Source organism: Parasteatoda tepidariorum, chromosome 2 (genome assembly GCF_982258835.1).
Source record: "Parasteatoda tepidariorum strain Cologne lab strain chromosome 2, Ptep-v5.0, whole genome shotgun sequence".
NCBI classification, from domain to species: domain Eukaryota; kingdom Metazoa; phylum Arthropoda; class Arachnida; order Araneae; family Theridiidae; genus Parasteatoda; species Parasteatoda tepidariorum.
The window spans coordinates 116,551,729-116,576,388 of NC_141756.1; the positions used below are offsets into that span (position 1 = coordinate 116,551,729).

The following is a 24,660-nucleotide window of genomic DNA, read 5'->3' on the forward strand; positions in this document are numbered from 1 at the left end:
TCATTTTTTTCGAAAAATGTTGTTTATTGTTGTATTTTCTGAAATGGCTTTTTACGGAGTGGCACTCTTAACTATTGGGAAGGAAAAAAATGGTCCAAACGCGACCTATTGTTTTTAAAATGTCAAAATTTGTAGATTTTTATCTTCGAATAAATTTTAAGTACTCTCTCTGTCCCAACTGATATTTTTTACACTTCGAACTTATGAGGCCATACAAATATTAGGTAAGCCTGTTTTTAGAAATTTCGGACACTTCAAGTAAATCACGTAATCCCTTGCCTGGCTTGTTTAAGGAAGTCGCAACAACTTCCTGGTCTTTGCTTTAGCTTTGACTGTAGTAATCTAATTTTAGGATAAATTAAATTCAAATAAAAGATGTAACTCTGTAGAAAATCGTTAACATCATTTCATAAAGTATTCAGATTCCCTATTCTGATAGTCAGAATATTAAGATACATTAGAAGAATATTCAGATTCGGTAGACTCTGATTTTCTTGCAATTAATGAAAAGAATTGGAGATCAAAGATAAATCGGATGATGATTCTTTAGAAATCTTTCTGTTTTTCAAAACTAATAGGATCTTGCTTCTGAAACTCTTTTAAAGAAATGTTTTCTAAATATAAATTTTTTCAAATTCCACGTTTAAAATTTTTCCATGAGTAATATTTGTTACTTTTTTTTTCGCTTTGTATGAAAATTTCAAAACGAAGAGGGTTTTCGTGTCTAACGTAAGCATTGTTCATGTCCCTCCTCACCCCTGTAAGCAAAAACAAGCAAATCACAAAACTCCCTGCCTCATAGCTGCTTATATTAATTTGAAAGGTCTTCATGTACTATTATAAAATCATTACCAAATATGAATTTATTAGGTCATTAGAACTTTCAGATTCAAGATCAAATCAGCATTGAAACAAAAAAGAAAACTCAAAATATGAATAATGATCATCACGTTTTAGTCATCAATTAAAGAGAACTGTCTGTTAGTAGAAATAGACATGCTCCCGATTTTATTTCGCCGGAATAATTAAAAATGACCGTGGCAAAATGTGAATGACTTGTTAATTGTGAATATAAAACAAATGTTAAGTCACATTGATTCAACCAGGGTCCGGCTTTTGTGAATTTGTGCAAATAGGGTCTTGTTATTGCAAAAAACTTTTTAAAGGAGTTTTTAAATTGTAAAGACATACAATTTTAAAAAATAAACAGCAATCGCTGCTACTAAATTAGAGATGCAACATACAAATATTTAGTATTTAGCCTATACTGCTAAACGCGGAATATTCATTTCGTACGAATAAAGGAAGAAGCGTCTGCTGAAGACAAAACTAAGTTCGTTTACATCTGTCTTCCCCCCCCCTTCCTGGGAAGGGTTTATTCGATTAACAAAACAATAATGAAGATAAACAAATTTGTGAAAGATCCGATTAAAAGATAAATTATTTTGTGAAGGGTCCGTTTTTAAGTTAAAATATTTTGTGAAGGGTCCGTTTTTAAGTTAAAATATTTTCTGAAGGGTCCGTTTTTATGAGATATTTAGTGAAGGTTCGTTAACGGACCCAAATTTCTTCTAAACAAACCCCTTGGTATATGTATACAAATTTATGTTATGTATGATGTATACTACATTTTTAAATCGGAAAGAACAAATTTTGCATATTCGATATCTTTCAAAACTAAATTTAAATTTCAACTGTGTTTACTTTCATTTACAGATTAAAATGATAATTAATTTAGGGGCACAGAAATTAAGTTATACTCGTGATTTATATATATATAGATAGATATAATTCTTATATTTCTCATTCAACACGTAAGATAAGAAACTTTATATTATAATCTAAGATACATCTTTCTAAATTCAATTCTTAGGCTATACTATCATTTATTTGAACTCAAAAAGAATAAACAAATTCGAAAACAAGGGGGAAATTAATAACGGGGGGAAAAAACTTTTTTATCTGGCACGTGACAAATCTGTGGTTATGAATTCCTTTTTAACGAGAATTCTACAATTATATAAATTTTTCCGTGTGTTCTATTTGATGGGTAAAGTATTTCCCTAGCCAAATACTTGGTACCAAAATGTAAATTCATGATGTTCACAGTTTTTAAGTTCTAAAATATAACATAATCGCCCTTTTTAATTTTAAAAAAAGAAAGAAAGACGTACGCAACTAAGAACGTAAATCAAAATTTGACTTAATCATTATTTTTTAACGGCGTATCGAAAACAGAAATCAACAAAAACAGAACGTCAGGAATATGAAGAAAATTTTCTCTATTTATTGCGTTATTTTCTCTAATATTGGTAAACTCCAGATTTAATATATTTTGTTAAAAGTATTTAAAATAAACATAAAACTAAATGGGTATAATTGAAATATGTTTATTACTAACAAATTACTTTACACACAGCTTACACAATTGAAAATTATAATTTAACAGTTTGACGTTTATTCAACTCACTTTTAGGTTTTAATTTTATTTAGTTATTTGTCGAATTTGAAATATAATAATTTTCCCTTTCACTATTGCATTATTAACTTTAAAGTAAACCTTAATAAATATGATAACTTTAATCAATTAAACATTTGGATAAAACCTTCGTAATCAATGAAATCAGACTATAACAAGAATCACAACATAAAGAATATATTTACTAAAATATTTTCGACTTCATGATTTATTAAAAAAGAAAATCAATTGGACTTTTAAAAAAATCATAGTTGATTTAAATTAAGTGATTCAAATCATGAAGATTCTGTTTATTACTTGCAATTCATTAAGCATGACTTAATAATTGAAAAAACAGAGGAATGCTCGGCGATAAATTTAGAGAAAAGCGTCTTGACAACTATTTTCTTTCCCTTGCTAATATCAAAGGTAAAAAAGTTAATTAATCATTAAAAAAAATTTGAAAGAAATAATATTACGCAATATGTTCTTTATTACACAAAAATGCCAAATGTATAAAAAATTTCTATTTTTTTTTTTTTTTTTTTAAGCTTAGGTTGATTTTTTCATCGCACAGCAGATTAATAGTTGGATTTCGGTTTAGTCCCACCTCTCAAAAACTGATAAGCACCGCATCAAATAAGACTTTAATAAGGAATATCCTGATATAAGAAAATCAGATAGAAATGTTGTCTATATAATTAATAGAAATTTTATCACTACGTGGAGAGCTGTAAGGAACACCCACATTCCATACACATACATTATTTCGAATTTAATACATACTTCTTAATTTTCAATTCTTAATACATGAACTAAATGTGATTTTTGTATACTTATTTAGAAAATGAAAGCAACATAATTTTTCCTCCAGCCCTTATTAATCAAATTATTAATAAAATAAATTATTATTAATAAAATAAAATAGGTATCAACATTTTGGAAACTCTTTCGCCACTTTTTTTCAAAAAGAAAAAAAAAACAATAAGTCTGACATTATTTTGGTTATCGAAGAAAAAAAAAGGTTTTAATAGTACTTTAATTAAAATTAATTATGCTATTAAGTACATGAAATTTTTTCGAGCCATTAATTAATATTAGTAATAAATAATTAAAAACGCATTCACTTTTTATTGGAAAAGTGAAGGTTTTGAATATGCTTATTCCTTATTTTACAGTTCAAATTAACAATCGTGCAAATAAAAATTTAATATCGAATAGTCAATTAGTGATGTATGTAAACAAACGAGTTTTTTTTAACTTGTGAGTACAAATAAAAAGTCTAACTTTAGCATCAATTAATGTCATTAATTTAAAGTATTAAATTATTTAATAAAATGATCATGCCTTTTTCCCCCCCATTGAATGCATACGAAGTTTAACTTTTAACTTAAGCATAAAAAATTTATGGTAATATATTTTTTCAATTTAAAAAAATTGAAAGATAATGGAATGAAGAAAAGGACTAAAATATCAAATGGACTGTACACATAAATAAAGAGACATTATTTTAAATTTTATCACATTAATTTATTAATTATTAATCATTTCACCGTATGTCGTATGTATAAAGTGACTCACATTTGCAATTAAATGCAAGGTTTTTTTTATGGGGAAATGTACTGCTTTTTTTCATTCGGTTGGATTTGAAGTAAAAGTATTTTATTAAACAACAGATATTTAAACAATTAATTATAAAAAAAATTTAAAAAAAAATAAGCTTGTTAAAAAAATAAATCGTTTAGTTTAAACCAGTCAACCCTGGTTGTAATCAATGGCGGATACGCTTTTAATTCCCAATAATAGTTTCGCATTTTCCCCCCTTAAAATAACTACTAAAAGAATAATAAGTGTCCTGAATAGATACTTCTGTTTAGTATTAAAAAAAAAAAAAAAAAAAATTTTAAATCGAAAAACTATTCGATATTTAGGATTTTATAGGATATAATCACTATTTGAAAAAAGGATTCAGTTTTTTTTTCCAATATTCAACAAAGGATTCATACTCAAGTGAAAAAGAAAAAAAAAAAAAAGAAATAAGAATATTTTCCCTCTATCCGACATTTCTATAACTGCTTGTAATAATTCTTTGGCAGGATTTTAATAATAAAAACAATAATTTACATAAATTCTTTAACGAACATACAAGAAATATCAATAAAGATATTGCTTTAAAGCTGAAATACATTTAATTCTATTATATGTTTTTTTTTTTTTTTTTTTTTTTTTTAAAGTTTTGCTAGTTTTTTCTTTCTTTATATTTCCATATTTTACTATGCGCAAAATCGAACGTAAAAAAAAGCTTAATGTAACTGTTATCAACATCTTTTAATAAGCTTAAAAACCAAGGTTAACATAGTAATATAGTTCTAGATCTTGAGAAGAAAGTTTACATTCTTTCATAGAGTTGGACGAGATAACTCGTCTTCTAGGAATAATTGTTGCGCTCTATTGTTGTATTAGTGAATATGGTTACTGATTGCAATTGATTATTATTTTTAAAGTAAAAGAAACAAGTTTTAATGAAATTTGCGTTTTATTTCAACTTTAATGCAGCGGAGGGTAGGATAAAGGCGCGTTACCATGATAAAAGTGCTTAAATTTAACTAATTATTAATTAACTAATAGAGATACGTAAATAACTTAAATTATTACTTTCATATAAGAAGAAAAATAAAATTAACAGATTTTTGGATTCATAACATTGTGCCATGTTATTTATTGGTAAAATTATAACAAGTAAATTCCCACCTTTTTATTTTATTTTATTTATTTAAATGTCAACATTCTACATGTCATTAAATATTTTTAGCGTAACGTCTTAGATCATTCTAAGCATAATTAATATTGTCTGAATTAATTTAGGTGTACATATTCAATTCACTGAAATGGAATATTAAGTTAATCGTTTTCGACACTTTTTGCTAAGACCACAAAAGCTGCTCGTGACATTTGTACTAAGTATGTATGGAGAGGTGCCATAGCTAAGAAAACCGCTCCTGATTGGTACGCTGAATGGGAAAAGGACCCCGTTTGGTGTACCCCGTTTTGGCAGCCCAGTTGAGCTCGATGAAGAGCGATTAAAGTAACGAAAACTCACGCCAAATGACAAGGGAAGTAGCAGAGAAAATTAAATACTCCCACGCTTTAAAAATAAAATAAATAAATAAATGACGGAAACTTAGTTGCCAACCCAATAAAAGAAGGAAAAAAAAACACTTATTAGTGTCAACAAAACAAAAAATAGTTATGTTATGTAACGAGAATATAATGCATTTAGCGTGATAAAAATTTCTAACAGAAACAGCCCATAAACTTAGAACACTCTACTCATTTAATACACTAAAAAAACAACACCTACCAAATAATTAACGCCATACTTAAAACTCAATTTTTGGCAGCATTTAAAATATACTCTTGACAGACAAATAATTTTAAGGAAGCCTTTGCCGTTAGGCTAACCATGCGAGGTTTTCTTCTCATCTCCATGTAATGCAAATGAGGGTTAGTTCCATCAAAATGCCCTTCTCGAAAACCAGTTGAGTGAAATTCTGTTCAACTTATCAACTTATGTATGCCACGGTCTTGAAAAAATTATCTGAATTCACAAAGGAAAAAGAAATAATGAAGTTCGGGTTTAGCGCCATATTCTTGCTGAATGTTTTTAAAAAATGAAATCACCTTGTATAAACTTTCCAGCGATAATAAAAAAATTAAAATTACTATTTTGGACACCAAAAGAACAATTAACACCATTACATCCATCCAAAATTCAACTATCTCTCTTTAAGAAATATTAATTGTTACAGGTATTAATTAGGAAATCAAAATAATATAAAATAAAACTAATATAATAACAAAAAGGAGAGAGAAGTTGGCGAGAATGAGTTGGCGAATTGATTCTAGATATGTGACACAGTAACCCTAGTCTTCCTGTACCCTCTCTCTCTCTTGGCCAAACCAGCATTAACTGATGCTGTTACACGTCCTGGATAACAGATAGGAGGGTTCAGCAGCAAAATGAGAGGCTCTCTTAACTCTCTCTCACATAGCTTTTCTTATGCTTAGAATGCGAATTTCTAAGGCTATGTAAAGAGCTCACTCTTTCCAACATTTTTCTTTTTATTAACTTCGAACAGTTCCCCCAAAACTATTCAGGTTTAAATCTAACCTTATTAAATATGTAAATTTTATTTTATTTTTTTCCTTTAACAACTAACATATGATAAAGTTAAACTAATTCTAACACCTTAGCTCACTTATGTTCTTTATTTTCCCGTTAAAATGAAGGGATTCACTAAAAACCACTTCTGTTAAGATCACATTTAAAGTTATGAAGCAAGTCGTTTTATAAGGCGCCATATCTATACTTGAAAGGCTTTCGAATCTAAAATTCAGAAATACACATTACAAATTGATAACTGCATTCATATTTTATTTTAATTTAACACCAGCAAACTTTTTTTCTTATCTTAACTTATTAAAGGGTCTGAAAAATTGAACGGTATTGTTATCTGAGTTGAATTTGCAAATTAAGAAGCAGTTTTGTTTTGAAAAATACAATAAAAATTATAGTAACTTTACACGAGTGACAAGAATAATCTGGAATTTATGTTTGAAACTTTTGTTCCGCTGTGTTGCAGGTTAATAAATTCAACTAAAAATTAATGTACCCTCAGCATTATTAAAACACGGCAACATAATCGATATTCTAGCAATGCATTTGTTTGATAAAATAACCAACAGGCCGGGATAAATCTAATCAAAGCATTGAATATATTCTGACTTTTGAATCTCTTTTCATTCCTATTTTTCTTACCTGTGAGTGTGTGTATGATAATTGAATAATAAAGGATATACAATCAGATTTAACTCATTTGCAATCTTTTTTAAATCTGAACTTGACTTTAAAACGACAATCATTTGGAAGTGATTTGAGCTTAATTTTTTTTTTTTTTTTTTATATATAAAGAAAAGAAACACTGCTATATATTTTTATCCATTTAAAAGTGAAAATATTCATGCATAAACTAATAAAACATAAGTTATGAAACTGATTGCAATAATGTTTTTTTTTTAAAATTAAAATTGAAAATACATTTTAATGGCATTATTCCCAATTGGGTCAAACTGCGCTGCACACAAATGACAGTCATTAAAAAAGTATTATTAAAAAAAAGTGTGGCGAAAAGGGGGAGAAAAAGATGAGGAATTTTAAAAAATGTACGTATAAGTGAAAAAAGGCCAACTCAACGCAGTATGTACTTTACTTAAGTCGCACTAGATATTCCATTAAAGTAGGGGTGCACAATATTTTTGAATGAAGGGCTACTTGCACAACAGGTTGACTAACGAAAGGCAGCACGCACATTTAGTCATTGGCGGCAAATATGATAATTTTTATTTCAACATAAATATTCTAAGCACTATTTTTTTATTTTTCTTAATGGTAAACTTAGTAACATATTTGGAATAAATTTACATTTAATTATAGAAATTCATTCATAAATGAAAAATCTGATACTATTTTTTTAAAAATTTTCACTTTCTTCAATAATTGACTTATCAAAAAAAAATATACATATAAATATCGGGAGGGATATAAATTCTAACAAAACAAAACAAAAAGAAAGAAAAAAAACTAAGGATCCCAGATGAAAGTTGGAAAAAAAATACACATATTTTAATGAGTTATATAAATTTGAATTAAATATTTGAACCAAAAAATTTTTTATAAAAAGGGTTTAAACAATTACCAAAGATTAAAACAAATAGTGCAAAATAAGAGTCAACATTTATTTGGTATTATACTTCAGATATTATTTATATTTGTTGAATTATTGAAGGTTTTATGAATTTTTAATAGGAAATGTTTGTTTTTTCGCTTTTTCCTTTTAAAAAAGATTACCAAAGCTACGAGAAGATAATTAAATAAAAAAGGAAAATAAATTATTAACAGTGAGCAGTTTTAAAAATTTGCGTTTTCCACCAGACTTCGAATTCATCACTTTGTAATAAATAACATTGTATTAAAATATCGGAATTCTAAATTTCACGTACTAAAGCATGGAGTTAACTGCCGAAAAAATTACCAATATTAACGATGATCAAAATAAATTGTATCAAAAAGTGATTATTTAAATGTCGCGATTATTAAAACGCATGTGGCTATAACATCGTAGTTAAAGTAACGGGATCGGATCGTCAGAGAAAATCGTAGTGAAAAAACATCGTAATGATATTTTTAAAAATGAAAAGAAAAAAACGCTTACATTTACGATGAAATTAGCACAAATAAAGCATGCCAATAAGTAATTATTTAAAAGTGTTATCTAAAACTCGCATGTCATAATAAAAATCAAAATTAAAACCACGTGGGAATGTATCGCAAAAACTGTCGGGGGAAAAATCATTGAAATTGGTAGTTATAAATGCCAAAAAAAAATGATCGAAACGTCACTTGAATTTGATAAAATTGGCAAAAATAAAGCGAAGTCGAAGTCAAGCGAGTCAAAAAGTGATTACTTAAATTCGTAGTTCGTGTATCGTAATGTAATATTATAAACAGAGGATTTTCTATAACGTTGCGGGATTTCGTAACAATAACCGTTGAAAAAGCGATCGAGAAACAACATAGATTTACAATAGAATCTAAGCGCAACAAAACGCCATGACTCATATGTGCGATTCAAAATGTGCAACATTTTTAATTTTACAAAAAAAAAAAAAAAAAAAAAAAGAGGGAGGGGGTATGTTTAGGAGTTTTTGAAGGCCGCAGGTGGTTGAGCGCTCCTATAAAATGATCAGATAAATAGACGATCAAAATAATAGTAACTTAAATATTTCCAATACTTTTTTTTCAGTAATTAGATGCCCAAAATATTTGTAAAATTTTCAAAAGACACGAACTACTTGGTTAGAAGTCTTTCCTTACTAACCAATTTATTAGGTCAGATCAAAATTTTGCAATTTAAAGGAAATACTCATTACCACAAGAAGACGCATCGCAATAAAAGGTAACGAGGAAAATCGAAAATAACCATTTTAGAATTGATAAATTAACCAGCACGGAAAGAAGAAAAAACAGGACAAAAAGAATCTAAAGTTTATATCAATTCACTTATTTGAAATACTAAAGATCATTGAATGTTGTTAAAATATACCGAATTTGGACGTCCCAGTTTTCAAAAACTTTCGTATTCGAAACCAACCGTGAGATTTGCAAAATATTAATTAATTGAATTAGAAAAAAACGTACTAGCGTGCATTTTTGCAGTAAATTTAAAAAAATAAATAAATAAAAAACCTGCTTACTAGATCTACATCAATGCTTTGAACTTAGGCGCTCTGGTAGGTGGAGGCGCTCTCGAACAATTATTTTGCATAACTTTCCACCTTTTATTGTATACAGATTATTCAGAAAACACGTTAACTATAACTAATAATTAAGCTTGATACTGAACAGAAAGAAACAAATATGCAGAGTAGGGAAATCTTCTAAAAAAATGAAGGTAACAAGAATCTTGCATCAAAACATTTGATAGGGTAATGTCAAGAAAAAGGTCCTCCAAATAAAAAATAGAGAGAGATAGAACGAAACCCTCTCTTCATATTTGCATGAGCCATAAGCTGCATTTAAAGTCTATTTGTATCGAACAAATGGCTTTTTATGCGGCGCTTATTTTACATTCGAAACGCTAACGGGATAAAACAAACGATGAAACAAGAAGAAGAAATAAATATTCACTGCTAACACAGCTCCGCCCTCGCATACAGGGCTGAAAAATAAATTCAAACGAGAAGAAATAAAAAATAAAAATAAAACAAATAAAAAAAAAATATATATAAAAAAAAATAAGATGAAGGATGATACGTGCGCCTTAACTTTTGAGGGGGGAAAAAGACAGGAGGTGAAAAAAAGAGGGGGAGGGCAATGCATTCGGCATCAAAGCAATATTAAAATTATGAAGAAGCATCTAAACAGGATTCTGTTACAAGCGAATGCGGAGAGAGGAGAGAGAATGGGAGAAAAATCGTCAATTTACTTTCCCCTCTCCCTCCTCCATTCCCTTCGCTGTTTTTCATACATCTCTTCTTAGCTATCGGCTCTCTTCTATACCCCCCATCACCCCCGCCTATTAATGCCTTTAGATTGCAGAAGGAGGACCTTAGAGCAGTCGTTGCCATAGCAACCAGAGAGCAACTGCTTCCTTTCACTGCCACCAGGGAGTCTGCCAATGCAAATCAATTTGGTAGTGTACTCACTTCTTTTCGCAGAGCTGCTCTTCCCCAAAGCGTCCTCTGCCATCACATTTATTAAATTGAGTTGGCTGCCTTCGAAATCGCCGGCAGAAGGGAACCCAAACACTGTAATCACCCCCACCGTTTTTAATGCCATCTCCAATAGAAACATAACAAAAAAAAAAGAACAGTTTTAAAAAAGATGTACTCTTTGATTCAGTGAACAACTGAAGAGAAAAAAAATCGTTTTCATGCTTGACACTAATGCTTTGAGTAAAAAACACGTTTTATCAAATATTTAATTACCTATTAACACTAACTATTATTTACGATATTCTATTTATGATACAATTGAAGCATTTCATTATCATACCAGCCATTTTTTTTCTTCAAAAAATTGCAGAAGATTCACTAAAATATCAGAGTAGAAAATGCAAAAGATTTTACACCAGAGTGGAAAATGCAAAAGATTTTACATGATTTTAATCAGGGCACTGATGTGATTGTCTGAGTAAGGCATCACACATCCATGTTTATACAGTTCTGAGAAAGAACAAAATTTTAATATATAATTTTCAAACTGCAAAAATGGCAACTATGCATTATTATAAATTTATCATTCAATTTTAAACATTGACAGGCATTGAGTTCGCCCAATACTTTATCAGGGTGCGTAGCCAAATCTCACGACAAAAAATAAGCACCTTTTAAGTACTGTTTAAGCACTCAAAACATATTTTTAAGCACTATATACATTAACCAGACTTTACATGATCATGATAAAATAACTAGTTTCTGACAAAAAACTCTTTTTCTGATTATATTAGCCATTATAAAATGATTAAGAGATTTTTCGGTGCGATATCAGGGGTGGAAAATGAAGACAGAAATTGAGAATAACTTGCAAAATGCAGCTGAGTTGCACATAAGAGTGCAATAATCTCACCGAAACCTGCTCAGTAGACGCACATGCGGACTCGCAAGTATTTCATCAAACAGGTAAAATGATTAGCTCTTTCATACGCTATGGACCGAGAGTATGCCGAAATAGATTGTGGTTGAATGAATTGTGAAAACGTTGAATAGCACAATGTGAAAAGCACGCTTTTGCATAATACATGGCAAAAATCGACATGGTAAAGAAAAAAAAATTCATTGTCGAAAAGGGAAAATTAAGCACTTTTTTAAAAACACCCAATGAAAAAAGCACCTTTAAGGAAATTTTTAAAAGAATGGAAAATAAGCATCTTTAAGCACTTTTTAAAAACGCTACGCACTATGTTTATTAAGAACAGAGTGCTAAGTAGAAAATTGGATACGGAAACAATAACGGAAACAATTAAGAATTGTGAGTGATTATTCAATCTTAAAATTCAATTTGTTTTAAAATGTCAGAAACTGTTTGATCATCATCTTACAAACAGCATTTCTTATTACATCAGGGAAGGAAGCTGATTTCGCAAAAACAATTGCATTTAAAAGCAGCTTCTTTTCTCTGCGCTGCGCGCTAGCTCGTTTTGTCCTCTAGGAATTTTTGCTACACAACTAATATCTTATCTTCCTAAATACAAGATAGTTGATATCTTGCATTTCAAGAATTCTCCCTGCGCGCTAAAAACGCGTTATCTAGTCTTTCAAAAAGTTTTTCGATGTACTCTCACTAAGAAGATATATTTAGCGTGAGAAGAAATTATCGCGTTACAACGAAGACGAAATAACTCGTCCTCTATTTACTTAATTCAATTGTTTAAAGCGGGAAGGAAGCAGCAAATAATACGAATTAAGTATTTTATTCGAATTCGGCATTTAACTTGACTATTAAACGTTTTAACATTCCGCTTAAATAAAAGACACGAAATATCCGTGTTAGATATTTTTCTTTTAAGTAAGGTAGGTTTACAAACAGTCACTAATTAATTTCGATTATTCTATAGCAGGTGTCCACAAAATAATCGAGATATTGTTGTTGGAAAAAAAAAAAAAAAACTAAAATCTCTATTAGTTTCATTATTTTTAAATAATATAGCTACATTATTTTTAAAAAAAATTAATACTGATAATAAATTCCTTACTTTAGCTAATAATTTCATTGAAGCTTGTGATTAGAGACGTAGACATTTCCTTAAAACTATTCAGACCCTTCACATAATATCTTTTCATAAAATCGGACACTTCACAAAATATTTTTTAACTTAAAAACGGACCCTTCACATAATATTTTAACTTAAAAACGGACAACCTTCACAAATTTGTTTATCTTCATTATTGTTTTCTTAATCGAATAAACCCTTCCCAGAGGGAAAAAAAAAAGAAAGACGGATGAAAAAGAAAAGTTTTGTCTTCGGCAGACACTTCTTCCATTATTCGTACGAAATGAGTATGCTGCGTTCTGCAGAATAGGCTAAATACCAAATATTTGTATGTTGCATCTCTAATTTAGTAGCAGCAATTGCTGTTTATTCATTATAATTTTACAGTGAGCATAATCTTGTATCTATTTACAATTTAAAAACTCCTAGAAAAAAATTTTCGCAGTAACCGGGCCCTATTTGCACAGATTAAAAAAAGCAGGACCCTGGTTGAAAGAATGTGACTTAACGTTTATATTATATTCGCAAATTACGAGAAATTTTTTCACAATTTTACAAAAACAGGACCTTTCACAAAATGTCTGGTCAGACCCCTGCTATTAACAAGTTAGAGCTAATAAGTGCTATGCTATAGTTTTTCATGTAATATATGTTTTAATAAAAATAATAAATTGTGTAGTTGTAGTAATCGATTTTTTGCACTGTATATTTATAGATCTTAGACATTAATAGATCTTAATTAAAATGAAGCATAAAATAGTGGTTACTGAAAATAATTACCTCTTTTTTTTAAATAATAATAATAAAAGAGTTTCTTAAGAGAGTAACTTGAATATTAAGGCGGAAAAACACAGTAAAATTTTCAAAAAACGAAAAAAAATTTATTGCCCTTTTCTATACATCCTTTTAAGATTATTGTATCAAAATATTGAATTAAGATTATTGTACTAAAATATTGAATTGATTTTAGTATAAATGTAAAAGCTACAGCATAACATGTCGAGTCAGTCGTGAAATTCCGCGCTCAGTTGATATCACTCCTATGAAAACATTTTAGTCTATTGTTTTACTGAAATAATTTTTTTGAATTATGTTAGGAAAAAAATTAATGGTACCTTTGAATAGTTGAAATTGCTACATATTTATCTGCAATAATTTTTAATGAAGGTCGCGAAGGGAAAATTATTACACAATTAGATATATACTTAGGGCCAGCAATAAAATAATATGCTCAAAATGAAGATAACCACATAATTTCGGCTGTTACTCAAAACATATGAGGGAAAATCGACAATGGCTAAGACTAGCACTTGAGATTTCTGAAAATGATAGTCATGATAGTTAGTGGCAAAATTTTACATGCTGACATGATCACAAAACTATAAACGTAATCAATCTACAGGAAACTATGCTACTCTTACTTGCTATGTCTCTAAATAGCTTAATTTTCAACCGATTTACTTCAAATTTTGACACAATGTACACAGTAAATTTGGTTTTCTTTCTTACACGTAAAGATTTTCTTAATTGGGTCGCAAAGTTTCCTTTTTTCGCATATTTCATCTTAAGCAGCCAATTTATAATTAACTGATTCAAAGAGAAGTTTTTACTATACATTAACAATTCTCAAAAGAGTGGGGACGTTCTTAAACACTGGTGAGGAAAAAATATGGACGAAATTGTTTTTCGAATGTAAGTTTGAACAGCAGTGTTGAAAATTGATAAATGATACCATAGAATCCCAAAAATATAAGAATATAGAAAACTTGTAAAAAAAAGTAATCCACAGGAATAATAAAAAACTTGGGTTGAAATATAGGCATAAAACACAATTGTACAAAAAGTCAATGTGACACGGGATTGGCAAGGAAATTCCAGCCTTTAGTATGAGACACTTCTGACTGCTATGCAGGAATGACAATGCTGAGGATGTTAAGAAGCTCTTGAGGAATTGCTACCCACTCCTGTTGTAGTGCTAATAGCAACTGCGGAAATGTTGTGGCTGCGGGACGTGCTGCCAAGCATACGTGTTCAGTCAGATTTAATTCCGGGGACCTCACTGGCCATTCCATATTCACTGGCAGCTTCACTTTCTTCTGTGACAGCCACTGTGCGATAAGGTGCAGCATTATCGTCCATGAAGATGAATCAGGACCCACAGGAATAACGCACACGAGGACAAGTAGAACCTCCATACAATAGCGGGCACTACTGATGGAACCACCTTGGAAGATATGTAGATCAGTAAGGATACCTCCCCTTACAAGAAATCCGCCCCGTCCATATCGGTATGTATGCGCTCAGAACTACCGGTCAGATTAAATCTCTTCTCATTCGTAAAGAGTACTCGACCCTATTGCACATCTGTCCAGCTGTTGTGCTCCCAGTACCACATTAAACGGGTTACCGCTGAACCGGCGTTAATAGAACACATCGTACTGGCCGTCGTGCAAATAGACTACCCTTGCTCAGTCTCCTGACCATGGTAAAACGCAATATCAGGCATCAAATACTTAGCTGTTTGCGTCTAGCAATTTCTCCTGCGGTCACCGGTTGTCCGCTGTACGAGGACGACCTCAGCTAAATCTCCGGACAGCTCTTCCTGTCCTCTAAAATGTGTTCCAAGCTCGTGAAACGATACTGCGGGTGATCCCGAATTCCGCAGCCAAACATCGGCCTGCTTCCAACATTCAAACCATTCGACCACTAGTACTCATCGAGATTGTCGTCTTCTGTGTTGCCTGTTGGCCATAACACACTGTTACAACAAATTCACTTCGTATAATGATTTTACCATCCGTTGTAAATCGCCATTTTGTTGTTCTGCTAGTTTTTCCACTTCGTCCTTAATTTTTGCACACCAGTGTATCAGCTGATACCTTGTCTTATTTTCTATTTATGTATTTATTTCTTTTTAATAAAAATGATCCCGCTTGGTCCAATTTGGGGAGAAATTTGCATTTTATCAATCAGCCTTTTAAAGAGGTTTTTTGAAACTCTTTTGACCAAGGGGAATAATAATAATAAAATTTGAAGAAGGTGCTCTTGATGTAAAGCTATAATTTTAAACAATATATGAGAAGAATTATCTGGGAACTAGAACAGGCAAATAACTTTATTTTGAAAATAATTAAATTTCTTTCTTACTCGCTTATTTGGAAACATTTCTCCACCTAGATTAAAATTATCAAAATCAATGCTTAATTCAATTTTTTTTTTTTTTTTTTTTTTGCAAATTTTCATGAGCCAAAATGACACTCTGCATTGGAGTCTGTCTTTAAATACTAAAAAATTACCACAAACGCGTATCTTTTTCTCAAATTTATAGTTTTCGATATTGACATTTTACACCATTTTCAGAATAAGTATAGAGGGCTATCGCTGAAGATAGACTGAACTTGACCTAACCTAACAGTCATGCGTAACTGTTGCTAACTAACAGCAGTATTGAAAATAGCATATTATTCGTAAAAAATCATCATGCTATGCGACATCAGACTTAGAAAAACAGCCTCTAGCGAACGTGAGAATCGATAATCTTTGAAAACTCGTTTTAAAATAATATCATTATTTTCTTCCATCCGGCCTTAAATTTATAATTTTTTTAAACTCGTCATACGACGCAACTATTAAAAAAAAATAATAAAAAATAAACAAAAAAACTACTCTACTGCTGTCAAAAGGGAAATAAAATAGCAAGGATAACAAGATTTTTGAGATTAAGAAGAATGCTAAGTAAACACCGATAACAGTAGTATAGATTTTAGCATTACGGGACCAAAACTTGCAACTTTCGTTGTTAGACAACAACTTTCGTTAACAACAACAACAAAAAATCCAATCTAAGATAGAAAATAGATTATTGCAAATGACGCGTATTTGTAACTTCCAAAAAAAGTAATAATTATCAATACGTCATCAGCATAAATGTAGATTACCAGCTGGATCATGATAAATTTAAAATGAGAGAAAAACAATAGATAAACAAATAATTTCGTAAAGACAGTTTCATTTTTAACGTATTTTATTTGTATCTTTTATTTAAAAAAATAAAATTAAAAAAAAAGCTTAGGAACTATTCAGAGAATAAGAGACTTTCATAAGATAACTTTTATATCATATGCTTTAGACTCAAATTGTTATAAAATACATTTTTTAAATGTAATTCGAATCAGAATTATTGTAATTTAGTTGAGTTTTAATTAATGAGTTTTGAATCAAATTGTCGTAACTGAAAGTAAGTTTAATAATTCAAAGTAGTAGAAATTCGCTTACAGCCGCTAAATTTGGACTTAACAAAGTAAAAAAAAAAAGTTTAGAATATTTAAAACATCTTTTAATAATTTGATGATTATAATATTTTCCTGTAAACCAATTTTTTTTTACATGACAACGAACTTAATATTCTCTTATAAGTCGCAAGAATTCGTAAGCAACAGTATAAAGAGTAAGGTTTTTAGAAGCTTTTTATGCCAAGGAAAAAGCCCCAAAAAGCCTCAAATGACTGTAACGAAATATACAATCTTGCCGAAAAGACTTTAACAGTTAAATATTTAGCTTTACAAACGCTTTTCATATTGATATTTTAAAACTTTCATACCGTGGGAGAAGCTATACCGTGGGAGAAATAGAAAAATTCTTACTTACAAAAGTAATTTAAAGTATAGAAAAAAATGAGCTCAGGTTTTAAATGCTGAAAAGATGTTTTTTTAAAATATGAAAAATCACGTCCGGCTTAAGGGACTGAAACTAAGTGTTCTGTTGAAATCAGGGGATGAGAGATATCATACCTGAGTAGATTGCTGAGATGGTGGAGGAGGAGGAGGTTGTTGCTGAGGAGTTGCAGGTTGAGGCATTTGTTGCTGCAAAGGTGTTGAGGGGTGAGGCGATTGCTGTTGAGGCTGTTGTTGCTGAGGAGAGGTTTGTTGAGAATTAGATGGAGGTTGCTGAGGTGATGGTTGCTGTGCAGAAGAGGGTGGTGGTCCTCCATAAGAACCCATCTGGGGTGGTCTTTGCTGCTCATAGCCACTAGCAGGTGACATCTGTGATGACTGCGATGGTCCATGCTGTGGGCCTGGATATTGCTGTATGCCCTGAGAAGACAAAAAGAATATTCCAATTAGATCAAAGAAACGGAAGATCGATTTAATGTTATGTTAAGGATTGTGAGAGTAAAAATGCCTCTAATTTTGTAACTATTTCTTATAACATTTCATTTCAGATTTTCTAGTTCTTTCGTGTTCTACATAGACATTGTTAACACTGCTGTTCTACAAAGCCATTTCGAACGATCTGTTCTACCTGATCGTTTGAAAAGATTGTACTAATAACATAGTAAAATAATAATAATTTTTAAAAAGTAAGCTCTTTACTTAAATGCAGCCTAATTTATCTTGTAAACTTTTTATCGTGAATTATTGATTTTCTATTGTAATGTTTCTAATTAATGATTTTCTATATGCATAGAATGCATTTAAAAACAAAAAATTCCCCACTGTAACTTAAGCTGGAAACTAACTAACCTGTTGGGTCACATAGGTTATTTGTATATATTATCTTAGATTCCTCAAAAAAATCAATCTGAATGACATCGAAAATTGTTAAATACCCAATGATTGTAATGAAACAATAGAAATGCAACAGAATTTGTTCTCCGACAACTTGGGCCAAAGAAGCTTTCCAAAATAGGACTGTTTATTAATTGAAAACATCCAGGAACTATTTTTTTATACACGAATTCGGTATTTAGCCCATGAAAATCGAAAAAGAAGCGTATTGTGACGTCACTTAAAAATCAATTGATCAATCAGAACAAAAGCAGCTGTCAGTTTACTTCGATAGCGTTCATCCCTGTTTCTTTTGAGCTAAAAAGCTTTACAATTTCTTTTTTACGAATGCAATAATTTTTTTAGATTATTTAGTTTTAATTATACAGGAGCATAATACTTCATCTTCAGTAATTTTTGATATTTTCGTATGCAATTCTGAAAATCTTTCTACTCCATAAAAAATTTAAACTTTCATCCAACTTTTTAAGAATTGCTATACCACTAAAAAAAATTTGAAAATTTTCTATAAAAACTTGAAGATATTTTTCGCTTAGTTAATTAAACGCTTTTTGCTTCCTGGTTATTAGGATATTACTTTTGTATAAGATTTACAAAAAAAAAAATTTTATTTTTTATTGTATTCTTTATGTTATATATATTCACTGAAACAGAGACACTTTCTTTATGAAATAAGAACAGAGTAATCTACAGAAACAGAACATAATTATTTGTTGCTTAATTTATTTTAAATTATTATAATTACAATTAATCAAGGTTTTGGTCGAAGGTCGAATCAAAAACCAAATATTTACCAGCACAGTCATAAAATAAAACGTGATCAACATATAGCTTGATTTTTTTAAAGAGCCTTTTTTTAAATTAAAATATGTTTTTAAAGATAACAATGAAATCAAGAACATTAACACCAATTGTAAAAAAAAAAAAAAAATTTTACAAGCATTGATGTTAGCGACTGCGAGAAGCTGACGAAAACGAAAATGGAAGTACGAAAGCGTTTAGAAAAAAAAGGTGTAAAATAAAATCTATTATTATTAAAATTAAGACCAAATAATTTTTAGAGATTAAAATTAAAAATGCTTAACCATTTCGAATCATTTTGTGAAAAGAAAAAAAAAATGGCATCGAATAGCATGATCTTTAAAGCATCGAAACAAAACTTGAAAGAGAAATGGATTCGGTCCAGACTATATATTTAGTTTTTTAATGTTCAGTACTAAGGCAATCTTCCACACATTAACAAATGAAATTGTTTTTATAGTAAACTATATAACTTATTGATTTGATTTAATAATAATAATAAAGAAATAAATAAAACGAAGTTTTAAAAAAATTTATGTTTCTTCCACATTAAGAAAATCTGACTCCGCAAGAAAAAGAATTTTTTAAAAAAAAAAAAAAAAAAAGAAGTTGAGTAAAATGTATAAAAACAACAAGTATTAGTAGCGTTATCCCTTCATTAAAAATTCGATATCATTAAAAAAAATACTAAAAAATAAGTAATCATTATAATATTTGATTTTTTTTTATTTTGTTGTTAAAAAATGAGGCCTCTGGCAAAGGAATTTTCCTTTCCAAAGGGAGGGAGGGAGGAAAAGGTGATGGGAGGTGCCGAACAATTCATCACTTTATAAAAGAAGGTGCCACGTGATTGTGGAAACCACGTGCTTTAAAAGTGAGTTTTTGTTTTGATTTGAAGGGATGACGTCATGGACAACAAGATTCTATTATCAAGGTTTTTTTTTAGAGAAAGGAAACATCTGAAGGTATCATTAAAAAGATATAAGCTAGATCTACGGAACCCTAAATAATCAACCTGCATTCGGCGGAACTCCGAATTCATGAATGATGTTCATTAAAGTCATTGTGAACGTTATTTTCAAAATATGTATTTAATTGGAGGAATGACGATTTTTTATCGTTTTATCATTAATATTTTTAAATTAGGATTTATGTCCGACAAATATGCAATATTTAATAAATGCTTATTCTTTTCATAATTTGTTCAATTATTAGAAAAATTGTTGTTAGAAATATTATATACGATTTCTTTCAAAAAATGCCCATTCATTTGCATTCTACTTCAATAATTTCATAAAGGCAACCAAAAGAGTAAATAAATTATGGATTATAAGTTGTATCTAAATCAGAGTGCGTAGCCAAATCTTTCAACAAAAAATAAGCACCTTTCAAGTACTTTTTAAGCACTCAGGGGTCTGTCCAGACATTTTGTGAAAGGTCCGTTTTTCGTGAAATTGTGAAAAAACTACTCACATTATTTCAACCAGGGTCCGCTTTTATGAATTTGTGCAAATAAGGTCCGTTATTGCAAAAAAAAACTTTTTCAAGGAGTTTTTAAATTGTAAAGACATACAAGATTATGCTCAACACTGTAAAATTTTTATTAAAAAAATAAAATTTTAAAAAATAAACAACAATTGCTGCTTCTAAATTAGAGATGCAACATACAAATATTTGGTATTTAGCCTATACTGAACGCGGAATAATGGAAGACGAATAATGGAAGAACGAATAATGGAACGAATCGACGAATAATGGAAGAATCGTCTGCCGAAGACAAAACTTAATTCGTTTACATCCATCTTTCTTGTTTTCTGCCCTGGAAAGGGTTTATTCGAATAACAAAATAATAATGAAGATAAACAAATTTGTGAAGGGTCCGATTAAAAGATAAATTATTTTGTGAAGGGTCCGTTTTTAAGTTAAAATATTTTGTGAAGGATCCGTTTTTAAGTTAAAATATTTTGTGAAGGGTCCGTTTTTATGAAAAGATATTTTGTGAAGGGTCCGTTAACGGACCCAAATTTCTTCTAAACAGACCCCTGGCACTATTAACAAAATGCAAAATAATTTTCAAAGACTTTAAATAAAATAACTCATGATAAAATAACACTTTTCTGACAAAGAACTCTTTTCTGGATGATATTAGAAATTATAAAAATGACCATGAGATTTTTCGGTTCGATATCAGAGGGTGCAGAGTTGTACATGAGACTCATCAAACCCAGCTCAGTAGACATGCAGAGTCGCAAGCATTTAATCAAACGTGTAGAATTATTGGACCGAAATAGATTGTTGTTGAATGAATTGTGAAAATGTTGAATAGAACAATATGAAAAGCACGCTTTTGCATAATACGTGCCGAAAATCGACGTGGTAAAGATCTCATCTTCGAAAAGGGAAAATTAAGAACTTTATAAAAACACCCAATGAAAAGGGCACCAATAAAAGCTTTTAAGAAACGAAAATCAAAAATAAGCACCTTTAAACATTTTGTAAAAACGCTACGCACCATGTAAATATATCTTTCAAAACTCATCACAGGTTATAAAAAGTATGAACTAGTGAAATCCTTTTTATTGTTCCACGGAACCCTAGTTTCAATATAACTTTGAGCTTAAGTCATTGTTTTATTTTTCCTACATTGTTTCTTAAGTATATACCATTATTTTCGCAGCGATGCATACTTCAATAAACATATTTTTAAAAAAGCGAAGTAGGAAAAAAATTTTTTTAATAGGACGGTTTTTTGGTCCAGGGAATCTGATATTGGGGCATAATTTTAACAAAGAAGTGTTAATTAACCAAACCACTATATGGCGAGTTGACTACAGTCTGAAAAAAATTTAAAAAGTGGTATAAGGTATGGTAAATTTTATATGCTTAAATTTCACGTCAATTCCGTTGATATTTTTGCTACACAGATATTTAATTTACAAATATTGGGGCAAAGTTGTTAGAATAAGCATATGGCGTTCAGAGATTTAAAATTATCACATCAAGTCATAGATAAAAAAAATTCCAAATCACATTATATACAAAATATACATATGGAGTCGTGGTGGCACAAGGGATAGAGCGTTAGTCTCCTAATGAGATGAACCAGCTTCAAATCCTGCGGTGGCTGGTTAATATAAAATCCGCACCCGGACCACAGTGCTGACGTGAAATTTCCTCAGAGGTAGAATGGGTTAGAGTCCCTTTGCCGCCAAACTAACCGTGGGAGAATCTCGTGGTCTTTCTCTCTATGTAACGCAAATGCGGGTTAGTTCCATCAAAAATTCCTCTACAAAGGCAAATTCCTCCGAATACTTGATCCAGGAGTTCCCTTGTTTTCTGGATTGGGTTCAAAATGACAGGGCTGCGGATTCGTAGTCGTCATCCCACTAATTGGGTCAACGAGGGTTATAAAATAAAAATGGATCATATTAAAAGAGTATGTTACCTGTTGAGGAGGATAGTTCTGCCGGACTGAGGGAGGAGGCGCTGCTTGTGATTGAGACTGACTATAAGGATGGTACTGCTGGGAATATTGACCTTGAGGGGGACCACCTCCTCCTGGCTGCTGCCCACTGTATGACCTTTTCATTGAAGGATCAGCCACTGGACCACCGCCACCACCCTAGGAAAAGAAAACAAAATAATAAAGGTTTGATCATCATGGTTAGTTAAAACATCAGCCATTATTAAATCAGTTAATTTTTTTCTTTTCTTAGTCCCTCCCCTTTAAAAAAAATTAAAAAAAGTTTTCCCTTCACATTTATATGGTGTCTTTAAGATCAAGTTCTATAAACCAATTTTATGTCCCTCAAAAATTATATATGAAAAAATTATTTTTAAAAAAAATTTGAAATGTTTTGAATACTATGTTACTCCTTCAGGTATAAATAAATCACCTGTTCTTAGAAAACTCCACTTAAAATAGATGAAAGGGAAAAAAAATACAGAAACGTCCTGATAATCGGATATATTTAGAAAAAAAAGATATTTGATAGTAAAAATTGTGTTCCCCCCCCCCCCATAAGATGACTGTAAGTTTTGAACAGTTTTTAACAATTAAATTTTGATATCTCCAGTTACATTATAAATTTAAAAAAATGTATCGAAAACCTTAATCATAATATTAATTCTTAAAATTTATTAGTATTTCAAAAACCCGAACTTGAATTCGTATTTCTTAACACACACAAAAATCAGGAACATCATGACAAAAAGGCAAATAAGTATAAAATATTTTGTTGCAGTAAGGGCAAAAGCGAACCCTGGAATATATTTTTTCAATTAAAGACAAATAATATAATCCACAGAGAAAAAAACAATCGACACGCTAACATTTTTATTCAAAGAGAATTGTGGGCTACTTTTGTCCTTAAAAAAGAATATTGTATTACAGTGGGTTTCTTCTCACTGTAATAACCAAAAAAGCAACCTGGTATTTTACAGAGCTCCCAGAGAGAAATTCCTCACTCTTCCATAAATAGAATAATTAAAAACACGATACTTAAGAGTCATGAAAATAATTGAAATGGACAACAAATTGGTGTCCGGAGGGAGACTCTGAATAAGATCCCTGATCACCGGAGACGCATGCCTTCATGTTGGACTGCCTTGCCGCTCACCTCCATAGACTTAAGATCTTTCCTGATCCAAACTGTGCTTTGTGCGGGGAGGACTCCCCAATGAATGCTGAGCATCTGCCCCGCAGTTGCTGGCAACATCTGTAACAGATACTGGAATGCTAGGGAACAGTTGCCGGCACTGCTAACTGGTTAATTTTTTGTACATGTTTATATTTCTATTGTTGATATTCTATTTAATCTTTCTTTGTTCTAATTGTTTTTGCATTTCGAATGTTTTAATGTTTTCAAATTGATTTTTTCTTATTTGTTGTTATTCTACATGGGTCTGTGAGAAGTGTTTTTACACTCCAGAGAATGATATACACAAGTGCTGCTGCTAGAAATAAAAAATTTTTAAAAAAATAATAAATAAATAAAACATTTTTATTCAATGGTTGATAATTAAAAAAAAGAAAATTAATAAAAAAAAACTTTCAAAATAATAATGCAGTAAAATGAAAATGCTCATTGATATAATATGTATCTAAAAATCAGTTATAAGCAGATTTATTTCTTCTTTGTAAGCTTTAGATATTTTATTCAATTATTATATCTTTTCTATCATGCACTTATTTACTTTACTTCCAAGTAAAAATAAAATTTAAAAAAAATCAAAGCAAACAAAATTATATATTATTATACATTATAAACAAAATTAAGGCTTTATTAAATATTATCAACAAAAATACTCAAATGAAGGAATTTTTACTTAAGAAGAATTACAGCTATTTCACTTTCGACCAGACTTTACATTTCCTCAAAACTCATGCGTTTTCTGAATTACTTTAAATCTTAATTTTTACTACCTAAATTTAATAGCTTTTTTTTTGTCGAGTTTTTTAAAATGAAACAACGAGGGTCTCCCTTTGTAAACTTTGCAGAAA

General features: G+C 30.2%; 1 protein-coding gene across 2 annotated transcripts in view; it reads right to left on the reverse strand.

Annotated features, from left to right (window-relative positions):
* Positions 1-24,660, reverse strand: part of LOC107455734 (trithorax group protein osa) — a 139,306-nt gene that overhangs the window by 75,587 nt on the left and 39,059 nt on the right. For both annotated transcript variants that reach the window (XM_087158145.1, XM_087158144.1), the window contains exons 2-3: positions 22,603-22,779; positions 17,580-17,882 (exon numbers count right to left, since the gene is read on the reverse strand). In XM_087158145.1, the coding sequence (XP_087014271.1) occupies positions 17,580-17,882; positions 22,603-22,779 (480 nt within the window). The remainder of the gene's footprint in view (positions 1-17,579; positions 17,883-22,602; positions 22,780-24,660) is intronic.